The 26,375-nt window shown below is 37.8% G+C and overlaps 2 protein-coding genes across 2 annotated transcripts; one reads left to right on the top strand and one right to left on the bottom strand.

The window, feature by feature from the left end:
• Window positions 1-287: 287 nt before the first annotated feature.
• Window positions 288-6,550, top strand: LOC110970412 (elongation of very long chain fatty acids protein 6-like). The gene is made up of 4 exons (XM_022220694.2): window positions 288-671; window positions 2,295-2,426; window positions 3,328-3,479; window positions 4,133-6,550. The coding sequence occupies exons 1-4, from the start codon at window positions 577-579 to the stop codon at window positions 4,549-4,551; spliced, it is 798 nt and encodes a 265-aa protein (XP_022076386.2). The 5' UTR covers window positions 288-576; the 3' UTR covers window positions 4,552-6,550.
• Window positions 6,551-6,655: 105 nt separating this feature from the next.
• Window positions 6,656-18,052, bottom strand: aifm2 (apoptosis inducing factor mitochondria associated 2). Its single transcript, XM_022220690.2, has 9 exons — window positions 17,929-18,052; window positions 14,853-15,029; window positions 13,763-13,878; window positions 11,502-11,621; window positions 11,336-11,428; window positions 10,139-10,247; window positions 9,907-10,059; window positions 8,054-8,254; window positions 6,656-7,980 (listed from the first exon to the last, which is right to left on the bottom strand). Exons 2-9 carry the CDS (start codon window positions 15,025-15,027, stop codon window positions 7,829-7,831), a joined length of 1,119 nt encoding a protein of 372 aa, XP_022076382.1. The 5' UTR covers window positions 15,028-15,029; window positions 17,929-18,052; the 3' UTR covers window positions 6,656-7,828.
• Between the last annotated feature and the right edge of the window lie 8,323 nt (window positions 18,053-26,375).

Raw genomic sequence — 26,375 nt, 5'->3', positions numbered from 1 at the left:
TGCGGTACTCTGTGTGATTACTGCGGTACTTTGTGTGATTACTGCAGTACTTTGTGTGATTACTGCGGTACTTTGTGTGATTACTGCGGTACTCTGTGTGATTACTGCGGTACTTTGTGTGATTACTGCGGTACTTTGTGTGATTACTGCGGTACTCTGTGTGATTGCTGCGGTACTTTGTGTACTTTGTGTGATTGCTGCGGTACTTTGTGTGATTACTGCGGTACTTTGTGTGATTACTGCGGTACTCTGTGTGATTACTGCGGTACTTTGTGTGATTACTGCGGTACTCTGTGTGATTGCTGCAGTACTTTGTGTGATTACTGCGGTACTTTGTGTGATTGCTGCGGTACTTTGTGTGATTGCTGCGGTACTTTGTGTGATTGCTGCGGTACTTTGTGTGATTACTGCGGTACTTTGTGCTTCTCCTTCTTTTAACGTCACTCAGGTGTGACTGAAGCTGACAGGTGTGTGTTAGGCTCCGCCCCCCGTCGACAGCTTTAATCGAGGCTGAGCAGGTGAGGTCCAGACAGCAGCTGGATCTCTGAAGGACCAGAACTCAAACAAAATCTGAAGATGCTGAACGGTTCCGAGATCCGGAGATTCTCCGAGTTCAGCTTTGAGCAACGGTTCGATGAGCGGGAAGCTATCCGGTGGATGCAGCTGCACTGGTGAGGAAACATTAATTCTAATTATTATTAATAATAATCTGGAGCTGCTCTGAGACGCTTTTATTTAAATCTGCTGAAGATCAGAAACAAACATTTAAAAACTGATGTCCGAAGGAGTTCTTTCCGCTCCGGACTCCATTCAAATATTGTCTATTTTTTTTATTATTCCTCTATTTTACCAAAACAAGGCTGCGGTTTCTGTTGGTGTAAACTTGATTTCGGGGTTTTCGGAGTTCCTGCTTTGATCCTTCTTAAACACAGAATACCGGAGGTCTCAGCTTTCAGCAGAGTTTCACCTGAACCGGTTCACCTGAAACTGAAATCCTCCGATCAGAGCCATAGACTGTGTGATCAGAGCACGTGGAGGAGGGTGATCAGCGCAGACATCAGCTCGGTTTGTCGTAATAAAAAAGCGTTTCTTTTGAAGTTGTTGAAGCCGAACAGGGAGGCTGACGTCACTAGTTCAGAAAACAGGTAAACTTCTCCGGTTTGAGTCACGTCTGAGCTCAGAGCAGCGACGAACCGAAGAACCGGACGGTTTGTTAACGGGGTCTGGTGAGGCGCAGATTTAAGTGAAACTCACACTTTGTCTTTCTGGATTAAAGGAATCTGAGAAACTCCCACATTCCTTTTGTGATTGAAATTCCTCAGGTGGAGCTCAGGTGAGGCCCGGTGGCGTCACGACTCCTCCCATGATGATGAAATGTGAAAATATGTGGAAGAAGCTCAGAAATAATTCAGAAACTCTGAATGAAAACTAATTAAACCTGATCATGGATGCTCTCCAGTTTCTGTTTGTGATTTATTCTATGTTAAAATTAACAATAATAATAATAATCAAAGAATTAAGAACTTCAATATTAAAGAGGGAGAAACCTGCTGCAGGTGAGTCAGTGACGTCACAGGGCGGAGCTCCGCAGGTGCGTCATGAATCAGTCCGCTGTAGTTCAGCTTCATATTTTATCATTAAGTCATAAACAGAAGAGCTGATCAGGAATAAAAAGATATTTTCTTACAGCTAATTAAAATAAATCGGAGGTTAGGTCTTTAATTTGAGCTTCATTTTATTTTTAATTTGGTGGAAAATATCAAATTTTAACAACTAGGACTGAAAATGATGATTAACCAATAAAAACAGTAGATTAGATGTTTGGAGTAAAAGTTACTGCAGTAAACTCCTCCTTTAGTCAAAGATTCACTTCATCAGATGTGTTCTTTTAGTCTATAGAGCACTTTTATTGATTTAGTTTGTTGTGAAGAAAGTAACAAACAAATCAAAAATGGTTTGACAAAAAAATTAAAATAGAAATCCCAAACATGTTTACAAAACTGTCAAATAAATAAAAAAATAGAATAAAGCTCCATTATAAAATATCAATGATGTGCAACATGTCTGAAATCTAGAAAATAAATATAAACAATCAAATATCAAACACTTAAAAAAATAAATGTAAATATTAAATACATCAAAAGTCAAAATGTTTAAATATAAAAAGTTTCTTAAAAATTAGTGTCAAACCTGCAGCTGATAAATGGAGTGGATAAAGATGAGTAAAAGTACTCAGTTACAGTTTCTACTAGAGTAAAAGTACTCAGTTACTCAGTACTCTGTGTCTCCTGCAGGTCCAAGTCCTTCCTATTCTGTGCTCTCTACGCCGCCCTGGTGTTCGCTGGACGTCACTACATGAAGCCTCGACCCAGAATGAACCTGAGGCTGCCGCTGGTCGCCTGGTCGCTCAGTCTGGCCGTGTTCAGGTAAACACACCTGTAGACATGACGCCTGTAGTGATCACATCTGTAGCTGTACTAGTACCTATCAGCTGTAAACACAGCTGGAGATGTCTCACTTGTAAACACACGTGGCGATACCTCACCTCCAGACATTACACCTGTAGATATACTAGTACCTATCAGCTGTAAACGCACCTTTAGATCTACCTGTAATCATTCCACCTGTAGATTTAATTAAACATTTAATACTAAACAGATTTAATTTAATATTAAATTAAATATCAGACATAAACTCTTTACTTCAATCTTAAACCAGTTTAAAGCGTTTCTGTTTTATCAGTTTGAATCTTTTCTTTAAAAAGTCTCGACACAATGGCTGCAGTCGTTTCCACGGCGACGCCTCCTCCTCTAAAATACAAACATTGGTTGTCTCTGTGGCAACCAGCCGCCCAAAGCTCAGGTGTGTTTGGTCGACTCACCTGACAAACGTGCAGGAGAAACAAGAGAATTTACCAGAAAGAATGATCAGATTTCTAACTTTCAGACGGTCTTTGAACTCATCGTTTGATGAAATTCATTTTATTCTGTTGACCTCGTTTAAAATCACCCAAAATAAAAAGTTTACCTGAACCAGTTGATTAAAAATCACCCAAAATAAAAAGATCAGTGGAACCAGTTCATTAAAGGATGAATAGGCGACGGATTTAGTTTTCTTTGTGCTCGGTTTGTGTGTCTTTGTATTTTTTAGTTGGTGGTTTGTGTGTCTGTGTGACCAACAGCAGAACAAAAGATCCAGGAAGCTTTCAGGTTTTATCAATAAATCAGCAGCAGACTGAAGGTTCTACACTCAGTTCTGGTTCTGATGTTTGTTCTACTGTTGGTTCTGATGTTGGTTCTGACTGTTCTACCGTTTGTTCTGCTGCAGCATCGTCGGTTCCATCCGGACCGGGTCCTACATGTTCCACATCCTGAGCTCCAGCGGCTTCAGAAGGTCCATCTGTGATCAGAGCTTCTACAGCGGACCGGTCAGCAAGTTCTGGGCCTACGCCTTCGTCCTGAGCAAGGCTCCAGAACTGGGTCAGTCACATGTTTATTATTATGGTAGTAGTAAAAGTAAAATGTAGAAAAGGACTAAACACCATTTATCTGCCAGAAACTGAAAAAAATGTAACAATATTCTACATTTTTCAACTTTCCAACGGTCCTTGAACTCATCGTGTGCTACTTGTGGTTTATCCAGGAAAATTAAATAACATATTTAATCAAAATGACTTGTTTCTGCAAATATCGTTTTTAGAAATTCCCCAGAAATAATCTGTTTGTTCAAACTAGAGGTTTACAGGTGACCTAGTGGGTGGAGTCAACATTTATTTTTCCACTTCTTTAACATCAGATTTATTTTCCACAAATATCAAATCCTGGAATCAGCGCGTTTTGTAAATCCATTGATTCCAGGATTTGACATGTGTGGAACATAAATAAAAAAAAATGTTTCTTTTTAAGAAAAAACTAAATTTTAGAGGTTCAGAGTGTACAGGTGAGGCCAGGTGAGCGAGTGGGCGGAGTCTGACGTGTTTTGTTTTCCAGTTTTAACATAATTTATTTTTTCCTTTATTTTTAGACATATTCTGTAGTTGTTTCTGTAAAACTTCAGGATTTTATATTTCAGTGACCTGTTTAGAAGTTTCAGGTGAGCTAGTGGGCGGAGTCTGACGTGCCTTCTCCTGCAGGTGACACGGCGTTCGTGGTGCTGAGGAAGCAGAAGCTGCTGTTCCTGCACTGGTACCACCACATGACGGTGCTGCTGTACTCCTGGTTCTCCTATAAGGACATGGTGGCGGGCGGAGGATGGTTCATGACCATGAACTACACCGTGCACGCGCTCATGTACAGCTACTACGCCGCCCGCGCCGCCGGCCTGCGCGTGCCCCGCCCCCTGGCCGTGCTCATCACCGGCGCCCAGATCGTCCAGATGCTGATGGGGCTGCTGGTGAGCGCGCTGGTGCTGGGATGGATGCCGCAGGGAGACTGTCCGTCACGCTTCGACAACGTCATGTGGGCGGGGCTAATGTACCTGAGCTACCTGCTGCTCTTCTGCAACTTCTTCTACCGGACCTACCTGCAGCCCGGCAAGACCAAGAGCCAGTAGGGGGCGCCGCTGAGCATCATGGGAGGTCTGCTGCTGCCACCTCTGGTTCTGGATGTAAAGATCTGCCTTAAAGGTTTAGAATTAACAAGACATTAACATGGTCATCAATATCCCCCGCCACATGTGATGTCTGAGTCTATATCCAAAATAGTGATCAAGGGCCATAACTCTGTTAAATATTATCGCACAGGTCTCATTTTCTAACTTGATCAAAGTGTCCATGGTGTGAAGCTACACACTAAATTTCGTAATCCTAGCTGTAATAGTTTCCCAGAAAAGCTGTCCCCTTCATGTCGGACGGACGGATGGACAGACGGACGCACGGAGGCCGAAACCTATATCCCCCTTTTCCACTTTGTGGAGGCGGGGGATAATAATTTAATGCAGAAACAGCTGAGAGGAGATAAACTATTTACAGTTTTCTTTAGTCAAACTGTCTTCATGCAGCAGCTTCAGAAGATTTAAAAAGACAGAAAATGATCCAAACTGGATTTAAAAACTTCATGAAATTGAGTAAAATTTACCATAAAAACAGTAAAATGTGTTTAACTGGGTCTCAGTGATTCTGGGTTTAAAACTGTCAGATCTCCTTTTCCAGGTTCATAATTTAACAAAAACAACTGAATGTGAAAACAGCAGGAAGAAGATGAACTGGATGATGGAGGAAAGTTTCTGACCAATCAGAGAGAAAATGAGGTTTTAGGTTTGAAGTTAAACTGCAGACAAACGTTGATAAATCAGTTAAAATGATTAAAGAATAAAATCGGTTTCTGAAGAAAATATTAGTCCACCAAAACGTCAGAATCCAGAAATGGATGCAGCTAAACTTCAAACCTTTGGATTCTGATGAACTTCACTGTCAAACATCTGGAAACTGGTTTTCCTTCAATGTCAGGAACCTGAATACTGACATCAAAAAATATCTAAAATCTGGAAGTTAGTTCATCAAAACCCCTATACCGATGCAGCAAAATGATCCAAACTAGGACAATAAACATCAAAAGCCTGAATACTGGCAAAAACAAAAACCTGAAACCTCGACACGAAAATGTCAAAAACCTGGATATTCGTTCAGTAAAATGTAAAAAAATAATAATCCAGAAATCAATGAAAAAAGGTAAAGAAACAAACAAAAGCATGAATACTGACATCCTAAAACCTCAAACTCCTGGTTGTCAGTCCACCTTAAACCAGTTCAGCTGGTTCCAGCTGGTTTTCTCTGGTTTAGTTTTTTTCTGAAACAGATTTTTAGCTCAGAATCCTGAGTGTGACAGAAGTCAAACGGAGGTTTTTAATTCCAGGTTTTTCTGATCCAGTTTCTCTTCATTTTAAATCTTTTGCAGTGAAACACAGTTTTCATTATTTTATTAACTGTCTGTCTGATGATTTAATACTTGTCTTTATTTCAGTCATAAGACAAAGAAAGCTTCACTTATCTGAACTTTGTCAGATTATTTACAGATCGTTCTCTGAATCGCTTCAGAAAACCTCAGTTTGTCTCATTTTGTCCAAATCCACATGAAAGCAGGAAAATATTCTTTTATTTTCTTAATTTTCTCTTTGATTTCTAAAATGAATCTTGTTTCTGATCAGAAGTTTTACATGTTCAGGTCTGTTTTTTTTGTCTCTGCAGCTGAGAAGCAACCAAACCTTCGTGTTTGTTTTCTATTTATTTATTATTGATTATTGGTATTTATTGGACACATGAAGGCGCCTGATTGGCTGCTGGAGTCTCCTCACTTTGTTCACGTTTATTTAAATCCTGACAGGTTGAAGGTTTTACTTTTTCAGCAGCTGCAGCTCTCAGGCCAACTTTACCATTATTTATCATTATTTATTAATATTATTGATCAGTTTGAGGTGTCTGATGGGAGAATTGATCTGAATTTGGTTTGATAAGAAATGATCAAATATTTTCTGGATGAAAACACAAAAACACTTTTTCATGTTCAAAATAATTTATTTATTGTTTGGTAAAAATAAAGTTTTAGTTTTTAAACCTGTTTCATGTCTTTATTTTGTGTTTTTGAGTAAAACCATTTAATTTTTTTTTTTTTTGTAGTAAACACACAGCAAGTAAACAAAATGGAAAAAAGAAATAAACTTCATGGAAAATGCACTTTTATTCACCTACCTCCAAATATCTAAAGTTTAATTAATATAACGAGAATATCCAAACCTTTCAGTCTAGAAAAATCCATTTAGTTCTGAGAAGACAACAGGAAGAACGTCACAAACACAGATCAGAACGTTTCATGGTTTATCTGCTAATGTTGGTTCATATTTGTTATTGTTAGCTCTTCAATGCTAACGTTTATTTTTTGGATCGTGTTTGTTTTAAGTTGCTCATATCAACAGTTGCATAGCTAAAAGATACTTCTCAAATGGTTGTTTTATGCTAACAGTTTAGGCTAAAATTGTTTTTAATGCTTCTGTTGATGCGAAGTATTTTATGTCAATACCAACTGTTAATGCTAACATTAATGTTAAAGTGTTTAAATGCTAACTGTAGCTTCTCATTGCCAGACGCTTACGTCAACAATGCTAACTTCAGTTTGTTTTAGAATGACCTCAGCTAATGCTAGCATTTTGGTCCCGGTAGTTAATTCATGATTACATTGGTGTGTTTATGCTAATCAGTTTTATTTTATTCTGAATTAAACCGAAGCATTGAAAAACTGATGCTAAATTTTGAATGTGAATATTGGTGAGCTAATGCTAACATCTGTTTTTTTTACCTTAACTTCAGAATTTAATGCCAACATTGTTTTTTTTTATGCAAACAATTTTCTGCTAATATGTGTTACATCAGTAGTTATTGATGATGGTTTTAATTGTTAAACTTGTATTTATTTTATGGTAACTTGTTATCTTTTAGCTTTTAAAGCGTATAAACATTACCTGTGTTTGTTTAACCTGCTGTGTCGGCTAATGTTTTTAGGCACTGATCTGTTTCTGTGAAGCTAACTGTCTGTGCTCTGTGTTAGCATTTTCGCTGCTAATAGCTGCTGTTTTCTGATTGGAATGTCATGTTAACTGTTAGCTAAATCTAACAGATGTCACAGATATCAAAGTTGGCACATGAAACTGATTATACACTGATTTTAACTTCTAAATGGTGATTGTTCATCAAGAAGCTGTTCATCAGCATTCTGGATTGTATGTAAACATGAAACACGGCTAGCTTAGCATCAGGCAGCAGCGGATATCATTTTTCTGTTTATAGATTTGAAAACACTGAACATGAATCAACATTTAGGAAAAGTAGACGTGAGAATCAGGGCTGTTTCTGATTCATGTCCCACCAGCTCTTCCACACCAACACATCTCGACTTTTCCCCAAAGCGACCAGGAAACGAGGCAACCGGTATCCGTTAAACTGGCCGACGCCGTCGTCTCGGCCCAGCGCCAGCAGCATGGTGACGTTACCTAGCAACCAGCAACACAGACGTCAGCCGACCAGCAGAAACTGAAGACAAGTGAGCTCTTAGGTGAATCGTACCTGTACGATACGTCGTCAGCTCCTTCCCGCTCAAACTGTTGACGATGTTGGTGACGGCGACGGCGGCGTGCAGCCCGGCGTGGTACGCCATCTTAGGCTCTTTAACATCAGTGCAGTCGCCAACGGCGTAAATGTTGGAGAAACCTTCAACCTGCAGGTAGTCGTTGACCTTCAGGGCTCCGTTATCAGCCAGAGAGCCGGCTGGAGCAGAAACACTGATCAATAACTGGTCAATGACTGATCAGTGACCGATTCATTGATCTATAATTTGAACTCAGGAAACACTGATGTTCAAACCGAGGCTAAAATAGCTGCTAATGCTATTCTTTAGTGCTAACGTTAAAACCAAATGTTTTCTGATAGCATTACTGTTGATGTTAGCATTGAGTTCGTTTTTTAGTTTTTAATGTGTTTTTTCCCATTAAAATTAGTATTTTAATTCCAATATAACAATTTCATAGTAAAAATATTTTTAATAACACTTTTATTTTCGCTACCGACAGTTTGTAAAGCTATCAAAAGGGATTTTTATCTTCATTTTTAGGATAACATTGTTTTTTGCTAGAATTAGTTTTTAAAATGTCAGCTTTTTTCCTTATGTGAATGTTTTCCTGCTTGAAAAACATTTTTAATTCTAAAACCTTTTTGCACAGTATAATTTGCATTAAAAGAAATGGTGCTATAATTTTTTAATGCTCTGACATCAACATTAAGCTTAGCTTATTTATGCTAACACTGATATGTTGCTAACCTCTTTATGTTTATCAGGTGTTGTATGTTAGCCTAACATCGGTATTTCACTACGAAAATTGTTTTAATGCTAATTGAACTGGATTTAATGTTAACATTATTTTAAGGGTAGCATTAGTTGCTAAATGCTAGCACAATCTATTTTTGCTAATGTTAGTTTTTAGTCTAATTTTAAGTTTGCATTAGTTTTTCTATGCTAATGTTAGTTTATTATTTGAATATAAGCTGTATACACTGTAAAGAATAGTATTTTGATGCTAACATTGGTCTTTATTTACTACCAATGTAAATGTTTTTTATGTTCAGTTATGTCTATGTTTAGTTCCTAATGCTAATATTAGTTGTTAATGTTATTAGGTGTGTTAATGTTAATATTAGGTGTTAATGCTAAGTTTTTAATGCCAATATTAGCTGTAAATACTAGTTGTTAATGCTAATATTAGTTTTTAAAGCTAAAATTAGGTGCTAATATTGGTTTTTAATGCTAATATTAGGTGTTAATGCTAATATTAGCTTTTAACACTAATATTAGTTTCTAATGCTAAAATTAGGTGCTAATGCTAATATTAGTTTTCAAAGCTAACATTAGTTTTCAATGCTAATATTAATTGTTTATGCTAATATTTACTGTTAATGCTAATATTAGTGTTAAAATGCTAATGTTAGCTTTTAACATTAATATTAGCTTTTAATGTTAATATTAGTTTTTAATGCTAAAATTAGGTCCTAATGCTAATATTACTTTTCAATGCTAATATTAGTTTTCAATGCTAATATTAACTGTTAATGCTAATATTCGCTTTAAAATGCTAATATTAGGTTTCAATGCTAATATTAGCTTTTATTGGTAATATTAGCTTTTAATGTTAATATTAGCTTTTGATGCTAATATTAGCTTTTGATGCTAATATTAGCTTTTGATGCTAATATTGGCTGTTAATGTTAGTGTTCATCATGTGAGGAGGTGTTTGGAGCCTCTAACCAATCAGGTGATGTTCTTGGATGTATTCTGCTGGGAGCTAACTCAATGTTAGCATCATTCCTGCTACCAGACCAGTTTCAGAACCAGTTTGTGGGTCCATGTGAAGCTGTGTTCTGCTCACCCAGGCTGGATTCGTAGGCAGCAGAGTTGACTTTGAGTCCAACGCAGCTGATGATCAGATCTACCGTCACTGTGTTTCCCGTATCCATGGTAACAACCGTGTCCTTCTGCACCACGTTCAGCGGCAGCTCCGACAGGTTTGACACCTTCTGTCCTGGAACACAGCAGCAGCAGGTTTAAACCAAACAGAACCCGATGACTCACCTGTCGGCAGGTAGAGCAGGTGTTCCTACCCAGCAGAAGCTCCACCCCTTTCTCCTGCAGAACCTGCTTGGCCTGATCTCTGACGCTGGACAGCAGCTCCGGGTCGGCCAGCTCCATCCTGGAGTGGATCAGAACCACCTGGAAGAAACGACGAGGAAAACTTTGTTCAACCCTCTGAACCGGTTTTAATTTTGAAGTTCTGCAGCTTTGAGGAACCACAGCATCATGAAGAAGGAGAGAGAATGATGGGGACATCTATCAGTTAGAATGATGGAAACCAGAATTAAAAAGCAGAATTTCTGTCTAAAACTACAACAGAAAGATGCAAAAAAAAACACTACACGATGCAGCAATGCAGAAAAGAGATACAAAATAACCTGACAGAGACACAAGCCAACATAGAATAGATGAAAAATGAACATTAAACCACATGTAGAAACTATCTGACCTGAGAGAAAACTACAAAAAGAGGCAGAACCAAGAAAATAGAACAACAGATTGAACAAAAATACACATAAAATGACCACAAAGAGACACTAAATATCAACTACAAGATGCAATAAGACAGTAAAAGATCTGAAGTCAAACAGAATTGACCCAAATCAGCTGGAAATTAGGTTACAATGAGAAAATCTGGACTAAAGTCACTGAATTTAGTCTAAATTGACTCTATGGTCTGAAATTATTCAAAAGTGACTGAAAACCACAAAATGTTGTAAAAAAAAAAAGTATAAACAATGTCTTAAATGACATGAAAATCATCTAAAATGACAAAAGAAAATCACCCAGAATGATTAAAAGATTCTCTGAAACAACTCAAAATGAGCTGAAAATGAAATTGTTTGTTTTAGAATGATCTGAAAACAGACTTAACCAGCGAAGCCTAATTTTCATATTTACTGTGTAGTAGATTTATTTTATTGGGACTCGCGCATAAAGCAGACCTGCTGCTGGTTTAACTGATCGGTACTATAGCCATCACAAGTTTAACCATTTTACAGCTAAGACTTGTTGATAACGCAAATATTTGTTTTAAACGCTGTTAGTCTATAATGCTAATATTAGCTGTTAATGCCAATATTGTTGCTAATGCTAATAATTGGTTCTAATGCTAATATTAGCTGTTAATGTTAATATTAGCATTAAAAACTATGATTAGCATTAATGCTAATATTAGTTGCTAATGCTGATACCAGTTTGGTATCGTCAGCGGTAAACAGACTCGCCTTCTTGTCTGGATACTCGGTCCTGATCTCTGCTGCCATCTCCGCTCCAGTCGATCCTCCTCCGACCACCAGAACCGAGCCAGCAGCCTGAACCTGAACACAGAGACCCTGGATGAAGCATCTGCAGGACGTTCTGGTTCCTGCAGCTTAGGTTCTACCCTACAACCTGTTTGATGAAGTCCTCGTACACCTGAACGGCCTCCTGCTGCGACGCCGTCGTGTTGAACTTCCCTGGAAACGGGCCGTCGGTGCCGGTGGCCAGGATGAGGTGGGAGAACTGGATCTCCTGCAGAACAAACAGCACGTCTGAGCTTCACATAATTCAACCAAAAGCACATATTTCTGTTCTTTGTTTCTAACGAGAGGCTGAAAAACTGCTGCAAAACAATGAAAACTGAAGCCACGTTTCTGTTTTTAACTCAACATTAAATGCTTCAGTCTTCCAAAACAGAACAAACTTTAAAAATGCTCCACTTTAGTTTGTAGTAGAAAACTGAAAATATTCCATGTCTAAATGAGAAGAACCGAACATGTGTTGATCTATTTATCTTCATTACTGCGGCAGATCCACAAAAACATCTGAAAGTAGAGGATCACTCTGGTCTCCCCAAGATGATCTGGTGTTAGTTAGATCTTTAGTTCAGCCAGCAGGGGGCAGCAGAATCCCTTCAGCATGTTAGTTCCCTCTGAGGCTCATGTGAAATCACTAAAAATTAAAGATAATGAACTTCCTGCTGCTTTCTTTTTATTCACATATCATCATAACAAACTTCTATCTTACACCATCTACGTCCAGTAAACTTTCTGTCCATGTAATCACTTTACAGGATGCTGCTAATGAGCGTCCTGTTATTTTATTAGGGCATTTATATTCTTAATAATCTTATTTAACTGAACACAGTCACAGTGGTTGTGATATTTATCCTACCTTCTATGCCATTAAAAATATAATAAATACCTGCTGGAAGCAGTTTTTACCTGTAGAACAGTTAATAACGTGACTGTCCCATTAAAATAAATCTATTATACAATAAACATGAAAATCAGTCTTCACTTTAGAACTATAGGTTTAAATCTGTCAAAAAAAGAAATGAAAATTACTTATGCCCAGATCGTTCAGCCTCGGAGTCAACAAGATTTTCAGCTCGTCAAGTTTTGAGCCATAAATCTTTTCTACCGTTTGGAAAACCTTTTAAAGGGCAGGATGTGTTTAGCTTAGCTTAGCACAAAGACTGGAAACGGAGGGAAACTGTTAGCCTGAAAAGTCCTCCAGGACGTGTGATTTGCACGTTTCATTTTCTATGCTGATGACAGTGTATGAGGTTCTTCCAAAAATTTAATTACATCGATCTCAATGTTTTTAATGCTAAAATTAGTTTTATGCTAATTCTATGTTAATGCTAACATGTTTTCTTATGCTGATGCCAGTTTTTCACCATAACATTATCTTTTTTTTATGTTAATGTTGTTATGCTATTAGTATTTTTTCATCAGTGTTTTTGGTTAATCTAACATTGGTACTTAAATGCTCTGGTAATATTTTTTTTATTACTTCAATAATTAACTTATTTATGCTAGCATTAGTTGCTAAATTCAAGCACAACTTTTTATGCCAATCTTAGTTCTTTATGGTAACTGCTATGCTACTGATAGTTTATTATTCTAGTGCTTTCAGTGTCAACATTAATATTTTATTGCCAACACAGGTGGCTTTTATGTTGAGGGTATGTTTTTATGCTAAAAATAGTTTTTATACTAACTCTATTTTAATACTGTCACTTTGTGTTACACTAAGAACGTTTTTTAAACCATAATATTATCTTTCATGTGAACAACATCTTTTTTAATTCTGTTAGCTTCTTAATGCTAATCTTAGGTTCTTAATGCTAATGTTAACTTTTTAATACTAATGATAGGTTTTATTGCTAATGCTAGTTGTTGCTGTGATTATTACTTGTTAATGCTAATATTACTTGCTAATGCTAATATTAGCTTTTTAATGCTAATTGGAGATTTCTTTTGCTAATGTTAGCTTCTTAGTGCTAATATTGGTCCTGTGAGCAGACCATTAACTTGTCAGCTGATGGTTTTGTATGTGAAACATGTGGAAGATAAAGATTCGATAAAAAGTATTCACCCTCCTGGAAGTTCTCTCTTTTTCTTGCTTTTAAAAACTGAATCATGATCAGTTGAATTCGGCTGCATGTGCTGGCTCAGAGCCACTTTAAAGGGCGTAAATACTTCTGCACCGTATATCATCTGTTTTTTCCTTTATATTTTTAATTAACTAACATTACTTTGGAGAAATCTGTTTTCACTTTGACATTAAAGAGACTTTTGACCCTGATTCACAGCTGAAGAGCAATAAAAGGTGAATTCTGTCTGTCGCTCTGTAAATGCAGTAAAGCTCCTCCTCCTCTTCCTCACCCTTCCTCCCTCCAGGACGACCAGCTGACCGTCGGTGTCGATTCGCTCGACTCGACCCTGAACAAAACTTTCTCCAAACGTCTCTTTGAACGGGATGAAGGTTCTCCGAGCGAATCCTGCAGACAGAAAGCAGATTATTTTACTACAGAATCATCATCTGAGAAGCAGAAACCTCGCCTCCCTTCTCTTTTAAAAATGTTATCTTTTAATTACATGACACCCTTCGAGCTGCACTTTCAAGACGAGGATAAAACTAAACGGTACTCTGATGAACACATCGCTACTGTAAAGAAACAAATAAAAATTCTGTTTTTTTCTTACGAAGTTACAAAAATGCGATTGAAAATTATTAAAACACACAAAACAGAACAGTCATTTTTTAAAACGGCAAAACTAAAGTAAAAATGCGGCATTATTTTTATTTAAATTACTTTGCAGATATTGTATACAGTGGGACGTTTCATACATTAATTTTGTATTCTTTCACCTGTCCAAGGACGAGTAAATGCAGTGAAATTTCATTCAAATGTGCACAAAGTCGTGTCTGTTATGAACGACAATAAAGTGCTTATTCTATTTTATTTAATTTTATTCTAAAACTTCAAAACATGACAAAAGAACAACACAAAAATGCAGACAAATATTTAAATTTAAAATGCGTAAATTACTGACAGTCGTGATAAAACTATGAACTAAGTCATGAACAGAAAATTATAACAAAAAACACGCTAATAAGTAAAATTAGAAATTTTAAATAATAATGTAAAAAATTGTAATTGTAAAAATACAAAATACAGTAGAAATTATGTAAACCAGAAAATACACATGAAAAGTAAAAAATTCTCAATTACACAAAGATCCATAGAAGTGAGAGTAAAGCAAAAAGTAAAATAATGAAAATAATGTTTTAGTAAAAAGATAAAAATAGATAAAGAAATTTAAATAAACTATAAAACTGATAAATGTGGTACTCTGAGTCCTCTCACAGTTAAAAAGAAAATTAAAATTACTTTTTTAAAATCCTTGAAATAACAGTGAAACTGTAAAATCTCTAAAAAGAGAATGAAGCTGTCCAGCAGGTAGACGTCACCTGGCTGCACCGAGGCTCTCAGAGCTCCAACGTTGTGATGAAAAGCGTCTCTCATGTCGATCAGAGTGAATTTAATCCCTCGAGACTTCAGGTCCTGAGCCGCTGCGATTCCTCCGAACCCTCCGCCAACGACGACGACGTGGACGTTCTCAAACGAAGTCACCTGACCTCCCATCTCTGGAAAACAGAAATAAAAATACTCAACATGTTAATGTATTAATGGAAAACACTGAAATAAAACACTGAGCAACTGATTCAACTCCAAACATTTCAGATTAAAACGTATTCTGGGTGTTAGCATTAGCATTAGCTTTATTATTATTAGTAGCAATGGTGCTAGTATTAGCATTAGCAGTAGCATTAGTAGTAGAAGTAGTAATGGTGCTAGTAGTAGCATTAGTATTAGTTATAGTTGTGATGTTAGCATTAGCAATAGTAGTAGTAATGTGTTAGCAGTAGCATTAGTTATAGTTGTGGTGTTAGCATTAGCAATAGTAGTAGTAATGGTGTTAGCAGTAGCATTAGCATTAGTTGTAGTTGTGGTGTTAGCATTAGCAAAAGTAGTGGTAATGGTGTTAGTAGTAGCATTAGCATTAGTTGTAGTTGTGGTGTTAGCATTAGCAATAGTAGTAGTCATGGTGTTAACATTAGCATTAGCATTAGTTGTAGCTGTGGTGTTAGCATTAGCAATAGTAGTAGTAATAGTGTTAGTAGTAGCATTAACATTAGTTGTAGTTGTGGTGTTAGCAGTAGCATTAGCATTAGTTGTAGTTGTGGTGTTAGCATTAGCAATAGTAGTAGTCATGGTGTTAGCAGTAGCATTAGCATTAGTTGCAGTTGTGGTGTTAGCATTAGCAATAGTAGGAGTAATGGTGTTAGTAGTAGCATTAGCATTAGTTGTAGTTGTGGTGTTGGTGTTGCAGCCCATGTTCGTAATCTGTATAAATTATATACATGAATAAATATTTAATGCGTTTGTCTGAACCGGAAGTCACATGATGCAGGGGGTTGCAGTTAAAAGCAGACAGCCATTTGTGGGGTGGTGTGTTGGAGCAGCAGTGGGTCGGCTGCAGGCTTATGCAATTCATCATGGCCCGCGTAAGTGTTGATGCTGGTGGCGCTTGTTTTCTTATTGGACAGCTTAATCCTAAACATTTTTTGGACTCTTGTAACTTTCGATACAATAAACTTTTGAAAAGACATTTTGACCTATTGCTCATTTCGAGGGTTCAACATTAGCATTAGCAATAGTAGTAGTAATGGTGTTTAGCATTCGTAGCATACTGACTACAGACTACTACTGTTGCCCAACAACAGAAGCCCAAAAGTTGAGCTTGATTAATCCGTTTCAGGTAGTTTCAGGTGTTCTGGGTGTGGACAGGTGAGGCGGCTCCAGGTGTGAATGGATGAAGGAGTGTTTTATAAAAGAACCAAAGTGAAGGATTCCTAAAAACCTCAGTCTCACCCATCAGGGGACCCACCCGACAAATAAGTCACCCAGGAGTTTTAAATCTGTTCATTCAAACCCATCTGTACAGCTGGAAAATGTTCCATCAGCAGACGATAAATCTGCCTGAAGATTTAGATTAGACATGTTTTATTTATATTACATATTATATCAGATTTATTTAAAATTTCAATTAGATTTATATTAAATTCATATTAGATATATTAGATTTATATTATATCAGATTTATATAAAATTTCTATTAGCTATATATTAGATAGAATAATATTCGATTTATATTGTATTTAAATTGGATTAATATTAGAAATTAATTACTTTATATAACATGTTATAGTACACTGAACAAAAACTATGAATGCAACACTTCTGTTTTTGCTCCCATTTTTCATGATCTGAACGCAAAGATCTGAGAGTGTTTCTCTGAACACAGTAGGTCTGTTTCTTAGTGATGTTACGCTCGAGCCAGTTTGCTCGACACAGTGCCGAGCTTTTGAAGCAAAAGTGTTCAGAGACGGTGTTTGGATCCCTGCTTCAGCACGTCCACAATCACGTGACTATCGAGAACGAGGCCTCGTTACGTCACATCGCGTGTCGCGCTGCTTCGCACGAACTTTGAAGGGGTTGAACATTTCAATCTGTCCAGGTCTTAAAAGGCAAAGGGGTCTGATTCAATCCTCAAACTGAGTTTTTGAGAGGAGATCACGCTAGTGCATTTGCCATTTGTCATTTTGAGAGAACTTAAGGAGAGTATACATTTAGTTAGAATTTAGTTTAGATATATCTAGTTGCATTTCATGCATTAAAAAACACACGGATACATACGCATAGATTCACTCATACACAACACACATTCATTCATAGAAACACACTACACATATGCACACAAACATACATATGTTTTAAAACATTTATTGCAAGTACAAAGCAGTGAGACAAGCAGTCCTGAGGCTTTTTCAGTTGTTTCCACTTAGATGCAGTTCTGACACAGGACCAGCAGATGTCACTCTTCTGGTTGTGTCAAATGCTTTGAAGCAATGTGTCATTCTTGAAGCAGATGTGTCAAAGTGCTTCATTGCTTCATGAAGCTTCGATTTCACCATCACTACTGTTTCTCTCTAACACTGTTCACAGATGTGTCTAAATCTGTCGGTGAGAACTTCTCCTGTGCCAGATAATCCATCCTCCTCACAGGTGTGGCGGATCGAGATGCTGATTGGACAACAGAATTATTATTATCCACTCCTCTACACTGGCAGCAGCCGACAGTCCATGATAAAAGTTTAAGCACTTTAAATTAATTAACTTTACCAGATATCAGGTAAAGTATTAGTACTTTGAAAAAAAGCTGAGTCCGAGTCAGAATAGTTTAAATTAATTTTACAAGATATAAGGTGAAGTACTAGTACTTTAAAACATGCTAACATTAGTAGTTAGTAGTAGATGAAGTACTAGTTCTCTGAGGTGTCACAGTTTTCCTTCTCAGTTTAACTAAAAGGAGTCGGTTCGGTCAGAGCTGAATAAAATCATCTCTCCAGTGTTTTCTTCCTGCTCAGACTGAAGCTCTGAGTTTACCTCCAGGTGTTCAGTGAGCAGAAACAGTGAACTCACCTCTGAAATTCCGTCCGTCTGTCTCTGCAGCTCCTTCTGCTCCCTCTGCTACTTCCGCTCTGCTGATTCACTGCTTCTAACTTCTCTGACGACACAGCCGCTCTCCACCAATCACAGCTTCAGCTCTCTGCTGATGCCTTCATTGCTGCAGGATTTTCGGAATCTGAAAATAGACGATGTGGGGTTTAAAATCTTCTGAATTTGTAGGAAATTAAAAAAAAAATCAAATATGATGAGATCTGGTCATATATTTTTCAGTTATTTTAAGAATTTCTATTTTCTGCTACAACTCAAAGGACAATATTATTTTTTTATATAAAAATACATTCTAAATAAAGATTGTGTTTATTATTAAAAATTAATTATGTCTATATATAATAATAAGTACTGTGAATAGGACAATAATAAAAGAAGCATGAGTCTTGGTATTAGTAGTATTCCTTGTAGCAAAATTATTTTATTTTATTATTACAACTAGTAGTAGTGGCCCCAGTACTATAGTTTCAGTAGTAGTAATAGTCATAGTAGGAAGAGTACTAGGAGTGGTAGTGGTGATAGTGGTGGTGATGTTAGTATTAGCATCAGTATTAACAGGACCACTAATAGAAGTCGTAGTAGTAGTAGTAGTAGTGATGCTGTTAGCATTAGCATTAGTACTGATAGTACACAATAGTATTGGCAGTAGTAGTGTTAGTGGAGTAAGTATTAGCACTAGCATTAGTATTAGCAGTACTATTAAGAATGTTAGTATTTGTATCAGCATTAGCATTAGGAGTAGTAGCAGTGGTAATAGTATTAAGAGTTTTTGTGTTAGCATTAGCATTAGTATTAATTGTAGTAATGTTAATGGTGTTAGTATTAGCATTAGTATTAGTAGTGTTAGTGGTGTTGTATTAGTATTAGCATTAGCATTAGTATTAGTAGTGTTAGTGGTGTTGTATTAGTATTAGCATTAGCATTAGTAGTAGTAATAGTATTGAGAGTGTTAGCATTAGCATTAGTAGCATAATTACTGCTGACTACTACAATTTCCCAACTGAAAAATCAAATAGTTTCTAAAATCTGAAACCAGTGAAGTTTTTCTGTGTGATCTAAGACAAGTTTCTGCTATAAATCTGCTGCTGTTCTCCTGAAAACCACATTTAAATTTACTGTCTGCTGATAGTTACAGTAGGAGGACGAGGCGTGTTGATCAGCAGTCTGACCTTTAACTGTAGTCCGACTGTGACTCAGTGCCTGTTATGAAACTGACTTTATTATTTTTATAATTCTACCAGACCAAGGCTGAGCTGCTCTGATTCTATACAGACCTGATCCAAACCTGAGTGGAACTGCTTTAAACACAAACATCAGCTTATATAATAATATATAATATCAGCTACTGGTTCTGAGAACACTGAATGTCACAAATAAACACTGTTAGACTCTAATTATAAACCAGATGATAGACCTGAAAACATTATTAAACACTAATGGACAAAGTCACAGTCTGTGTCCGAAATCGCATACTAACGTACTACATACTACATTCTCAATGAGTATATACTGTATACTACGTACTATAAGTATGATTAGAATGCCGACCGTTCACACTGTAGGATACTACTACGTTTCCCATAATGCATTTCAAACCTCCAACGACAAAAACCGGAAGTATGGCTATCAAATATCTCGGCTGAATGCCGGCTTCAGGTCGATTTTATGCTAACAAACAGTCGCATAATTAATGTGGTAATTTCAAGCCGGCACTCCTCATGCAGTTATTAGCCAGATTATGCGAATCGTTTCAATTGTAGCTGCAGGCTACTGGAGGTAGCTGCTACTTGTTCTGTATGCAAAGCGAGCTGCTGCAACTAGCTGCTAGCATTCAGTAGCACGTTGTGAGGCGTCTGACAAATTTAAAACGTTGGTCAGAAAACGCCTATTTCTCAAATCTGTGGGGTGATTAGGATGACTACTTAACCACATAAAATAAAATAAAAATCGCCGCGGTCCGGCCACAGATCCCGCGGAGGCTTGCATTTCGGTGGATAGCTCGCAAAGCATTATGGGGCGGTTGAGTATGACTAGTGTGGTCACCGCGCATACTTAAAAATTTTCCGGAAATAGTATACATCCGGGTATTTCTCACGTACTCAGTCTTTTCATACTATCTAATGTGAACGCACTACATACTTATTTTGACGTCACACTTAGTATGAGTAGTACGTTAGTATGCCATTTCGGACACAGCCACAGTCTGATGAGACCAACTCAAATTATTTTCGATCAGCTGGTCGTCCTGGAGTGAGGAAGGGTGAGGAAGAGGACGAGTTTTACTGCATTTACAGACCAACAGAATTCACCTTTTATTGCTCTTCAACTGTGAATCAGGGTCAAAAGTCTCTTTAATGTCAAAGTGAAAACAGATTTCTGCAAAGTAGTGGCTGGGTTTCCATTAAAGTTTTTCGCAAAATAAAAGCGATATTTCTAAAATTTTGACAAAGTGTATTTGCACTTTGAACATGTTTCCATTGAAGGTTGTTCTGGGCAGAAGCATCGTAACTCTCGTAAAATATCATCCCACGAGATTTCACTGCACGAAGATGGACGCCCAAAACCTGCTTCCATCTCCTTCTAACACTCTGCATTCCTCTGCTGTTTGCTGTCTAGTATGGCAGTGATGTTTTTGTCAACAATAACGGCAAGAAAAGTCTCGGTCTCCTCTTCTGTCCACACGTACCGCGCCATGTTTACTCCGAGAGAACTGGTCATGTGACCAGGTACGTCACGTTCGGTGACCTATAATTGCGGAAAAAGTGTTTCCATTGTGCTTTTGCGATATTTTTCAATACCGAAACGTCTGAAAAACCACCTCATGAGAGAATAAAAACTTTTTTGCAATATTTTAGTCCTTTTTCGAAATTCAGGTGTTTCCATTACCAGTTTTTTATTGCACTATTTACATTTTGCTCATATCTAAGGGGAATGGAAACACAGCTACTGTCAGTTAATTAGAAATATAAATGCAAAACAGATGATATACAGAAGTGCAGAAGTATTTACGCCCTTTAAAGTGGCTCTGAGCCAGCACATGCAGCTGAATTCAACTGATCATGATTCGGTTTTTAAAAGCAAGAAAAAGAGAAAACTTCCAGGAGGGCGAATACTTTTTATCGACTCTTTATCTTCTACATGTTTCACAACCAAAACCGTCAGCTGACAAGTTAAAGGCCTCCTCACAGGACCAATATTAGCACTAAGAAATCAAAATTAGCATTAAGAATCTTAGCTTTATTTAAAAGCTAAGATTAGCAATAAAAGCTAACTTTAGCATTAAAAACTAACGTGAGCATTAAAAAGCTGTCACTAGCATTAAGGAGCTAGAATTAGCATTACAATTTAAGATTAGCATTAAAAGCTAGCTATAGCATTAAAGGCTAAGATGACCATTAAAAAGCTAAGATTGGCATTAAGAAGCAAAGATTAGCAAAAAAAACTAATATTAGTATTAAGAAGCTTACATTAACATTAAAAAAGCTAACATTGGAAATAAGAAGCTAACATTAGCATTAAAAATATGCTGTTCATATGATAGATAATGTTATGAAAAACAACTTAATTAGCGTAACAAATGTTAGTATTAAAATTGAATTAGCCTAAAAATTCATTTTCGCATAATTATTAATGTTGGCAAAGAAAAAAATGTGTGAGAATAATAAACTATCTGCAGTATAGAAGTTACCTTATAGAACTAGGATTAGCATTAAAAGTAGTGCCTGAATTTAGCAACTAATGCTAGAATAAAAAAATAACTACCATAAAAGATTAGCAATAAATAAACACACTAGCACAAGGAATGTTAGCATTAAAATACTCTTTGCATTATTGTCTGAGCTATTGATTTTTTCTACATTGTTATTCAGGTTATTGATCCTTTTGACATCACTGTCCAGATTATTATTAGTTTTAGATTTTATGTCATCATTACCACTTAAACAAATAATAATAGAAGTAATAAAAACAAAGAAGTCAGTAAAAATGAGATTGAATCAGTGTTTGATCAGATTCAGTCTACTTTTCATGGAAATGTTTAAAATGTTAAAGAAACTTTCAGAGACTCATTTACATAAAGGACACTTTAGTTTTACATCCATTTTACTGTGGTAAATAAATAGATACGTCTATTTTACTTTTATTCACAATAATTATCCATATAACGTATTATCTAAATGAAGCAGTGAAAGCTGATAAATTTGATTTATTGGGCCTTAAACTGAACAACAGGAAATACGTTTGTGGATTTTCTGTTGCAGATTATTCACTATTTCCTGTTTTTATTAACTAAATATTAACAGTGTATTGATCTGAGGTTAAATCGATCACCAGTCACAGTCCAAGTATTGATCAAATACAGCATTAACACTCACAGGGGACATTTACTTCACTTTGACAACACTTTAGTATTTCATGACTGTATCAGAGTATTTTTATGGTGTGTGTTAGTACTGTAGCTCACAGGTAAAGTGTGCCAGCGCCCCCTGCAGGCTGATCTAAACACTGCACCGTGTTTTATTCTGCAGTCACGACAAATCCAGTGTGCGCCAATGACGTCGGACCATCGGTCAAATCCGATTTGTGTACCAAAAGTCCAGTAAAACTTACTACATTACTGGTCTCATGTCCGGTGTAATTTTTTTCCTGTAACCCCGAAGTTCCACATAATGCGATCGCGCCGCGCCGCGCAACGGAACGAAGCGTCGCTGTCTTGCTCCGAAAGTCAAAGCACACAGCAAGCGCAGCGCAGCGGCACACCGTCCGGATGGGGAGGGCTGCTCCTCAGAGAGGCTCTCGTGTGAACAGCGATATCACGCGATAAAAACACATGATATAAACAGAAAATAAATAAACCACACCTCATTTCACTTCTACAAGGTCGCTCTGCTTGACCCAGCCACATTGCTCTGTGATTTATACTTCTAGCATGGTTAGTACATGATTTATGTTTTGATCTCAAATGAGTGCTTTTCTTTATCCAATAGTTAATTTTGTATGGTTTATTCTATATAAAAACGGTAATTTCTCTTCGCCCATGGTTTCATACATACCTGCAAACATAATTAATAAAGTGGTAAATTTGTATAACGATTATTAAAATTAAATTATACATCAACTTTTGGTACATTTGTGCATAAAATATTCGGTCCAGTAAAAACTGTTTCGGTCCAGTAAAAAATTACTGTTTACTGGTCCACGGTCCAGTAATAAATTGTGCCCATTCGTGCAGACTGCAAATCCCTGTTTCATTCACAGTAAACTCCTACACAATAAAACTTCTTGATGTCTGTAGATGCAGATAAATGCAGAAAATCAACCAGTCAAGCATTATTTCTCAGTTCTTCTCCACACTGGTCACCAGGGCTGCATTCATTCAGCCCTCTTCACACTGTTCACCATCCACTCCACCAACACGGTGGTGAAGTTTGCCGATGACACCACCGTAGAAGGTCTCATATCAGACAATGATGAGACCCACTACAGAGAGGAGATCCAGAACCTTATTCAGTGGTGTTCAGATAATAGCCTTGTTCTGAACATCAACAAGACCAAGGAGGTCATGGTGGACTACAGGAGGTCCAGGAGGACTACAGGATGTCCAGGAGAACTACAGGAGGTCCAGGAGAACTACAGGAGGTCCAGGAGGACTACAGGAGGTCCAGGAGGACTACAGGAGGTCCAGGAGAACTACAGGAGGTCCAGGAGGACTACAGGAGGTCCAGGAGAACTACAGGAGGTCCAGGAGAACTACAGGAGGTCCAGGAGAACTACAGGAGGTCCAGGAGGACTACAGGAGGTCCAGGAGGACTACAGGAGGTCCAGGAGGACTACAGGAGGTCCAGGAGAACTACAGGAGGTCCAGGAGGACTACAGGAGGTCCAGGAGGACTACAGGAGGTCCAGGAGAACTACAGGAGGTCCAGGAGGACTACAGGAGGTCCAGGAGGACTACAGGAGGTCCAGGAGAACTACAGGAGGTCCAGGAGAACTACAGGAGGTCCAGGAGGACTACAGGAGGTCCAGGAGGACTACAGGAGGTCCAGGAGGACTACAGGAGGTCCAGGAGGACAGAGCAGCTCCTCTCCTCATCAAAGGGGAAGTGGTGGAGCGTGTTGACAACATCAAGTTCCTGGGCGTCCACGTTACATCTGACCTGACCTGGTCCCTGAACACAGCTCACCTGGTGAAGAAGGCTCAACAAACACTCTTCTTCCGCAGGAAGCTGAAACGTGCCGGTCTCTCCCCTCAGCTCCTGGTAAACTTCTACAGAACCACAACAGAAAGCTTCCTCTGTCTTGGTGCATCACTGTGGTACGGGGCTGCACAGCTCAGGACAGAAAGAACTGATCCCGGGTGGTGAAAACAGCACAGGGGATTGTGGGAAGTCCTCTTCAGACCTGGATTCAGTATCGACGGGCCGGGTCCAGAGGAAGGCCCGACGTATCGCTGCTGACCCCACCCAGCCAGGAAATGGACTGTTTGTTCTGATTCCCTCGGGGAAACAGTACAGAAACATAAAAACTTTGACCTCCAGACTGAAAAACTGTTTGAATCCCCCTGAACAGACTCACTATGTGCAGTAAAGAACTGAGCCTTCACTGAACTTTACACTCACCCTACTGCTCATGTGCACTAAGACTGTTTACATATTTATATCTTTTAAGTAGTTTTGAATTTTATTTGTATATCGTGTGCCTTTTTCTACTTTTTCACCTATGGCTGGCAGTCACTCGCTGTGTGGAAACACAAAGACAATAAAGATTCTTGATTTTTTAATGTCATTTATTTCAGTCCTAATTTTATTTGCATTTGTTTATTTATTTGTATTTTTATTTTTACCTTCACTTTTAATATTGAATGTATTTGACTTTCATTTATGATCTATAAAGCTCTGGATATTGGAGGACAAACAGCAGCTCTGGATGTAGAATGCAGACTCATGGATTTTAGTCATGTTAATAATAAAACTGAAGCATCCATCCTGTTTAGGAGCTATATTCAGATAAAACACGTGCTCCTATGAAACAGTCCTGCATTCTGACGTGTCGTTCTGAAGGCTGAATATTTTTCAGTGATCAGTTTCTGAAAAGTTTTAGTGGATCCACTGATAGAACTGAGAAGAAGATGGTTCAGTTCATCACAAACTACAGCTGTCAATAAATAAGCGTCTCTAAAAGATTAAATAAACATTTAGAACCATCTGACAAACCTCTATAGACGTAAATACACGACGTGTTTTATATCAAACGTGAACATGCAGGGCTGTGTTATTTTATTTGGTTCCATTTGGTTGTTTTTCACGGAAAAGAAAAGCGGAGCAGATGAACCGTGGCGGTGACGTCATCACGAACGCCGGTGTTCCGACTGCACGTTCACCGGGATCAATTCTCCCGTTCGACGTCACCGAACGAAGTGAAAGTTAGTCAGAGCGACGGCAGAGCTGCAGTCCAGAATATTCTCTGAGTTGTTCCTCAGACTGAGGTGAGTCCAGCTGACAGGACGTCTGATAGTTTGTTAGTGGATTCAATCCAAAGAGGCAGAAAGCAGCAAACACCACGTTTGCTCCTTTCTAACTGCCACACCAGAACACAGCTGACTGGGTGTGCTTTCTGCTTCTACTGCTGTTCTTTGAATTCTAAAGCCAAAATAAATCACCTGCTCAATTTGTTTCTGGTTTTCTGAGAAACCATCAAAGTGAACTCCTAAACTTTCTAATTGTGGATGGTTCTCGTTTCTTTTTCCACTTGGTGTGGACAGTAGCTGTGGACAGAGAGGAAGCAGAAATGAAAAGAAAAAAGTCCAAATACACACGTGGACAAAATTGTTGGTACCCCTCAGTTAAAGAAGGAAAAACCCACAATTCTCACTGAAATCACTTGAAACTCACAAAAGTAACAATAAATAAAAATTCATTGAAAATTAAATAATCAAAATCAGCCATCACTTTTGAATTGTTGATTAACATAATTATTTAAAAAAACAAACTAATGAAATAGGGCTGGACAAAAATGATGGTACTCATAACTTAATATTTTGTTGCACAACCTTTTGAGGCAATCACTGCAATTAAACGATTTCTGTATTTGTCAATGAGCGTTCTGCAGCTGTCAACAGGTATTTTGGCCCACTCCTCATGAGCAAACAGCTCCAGTTGTCTCAGGTTTGATGGGTGTCTTCTCCAAATGGCATGTTTCAGCTCCTTCCACATATGTTCAATGGGATTCAGATCTGGGCTCAAAGAAGGCCACTTTAGAATAGTCCAACGCTTTTCTCTCAGCCATTCTTGGGTGTTTTTGGCTGTGTGTTTTGGATCGTTGTCCTGTTGGAAGACCCATGACCTGCGACTGAGACCAAGCTTTCTGACACCAGGCAGCACATTTCTCTCCAGAATGCCTTGATAGTCTTCAGATT

Source organism: Acanthochromis polyacanthus, chromosome 15 (assembly GCF_021347895.1).
Source record: "Acanthochromis polyacanthus isolate Apoly-LR-REF ecotype Palm Island chromosome 15, KAUST_Apoly_ChrSc, whole genome shotgun sequence".
Lineage (NCBI taxonomy): Eukaryota > Metazoa > Chordata > Actinopteri > Pomacentridae > Acanthochromis > Acanthochromis polyacanthus.
Note: the sequence above shows the minus strand (reverse complement) of the source record. Positions and strands in the feature narration are given on the sequence as shown.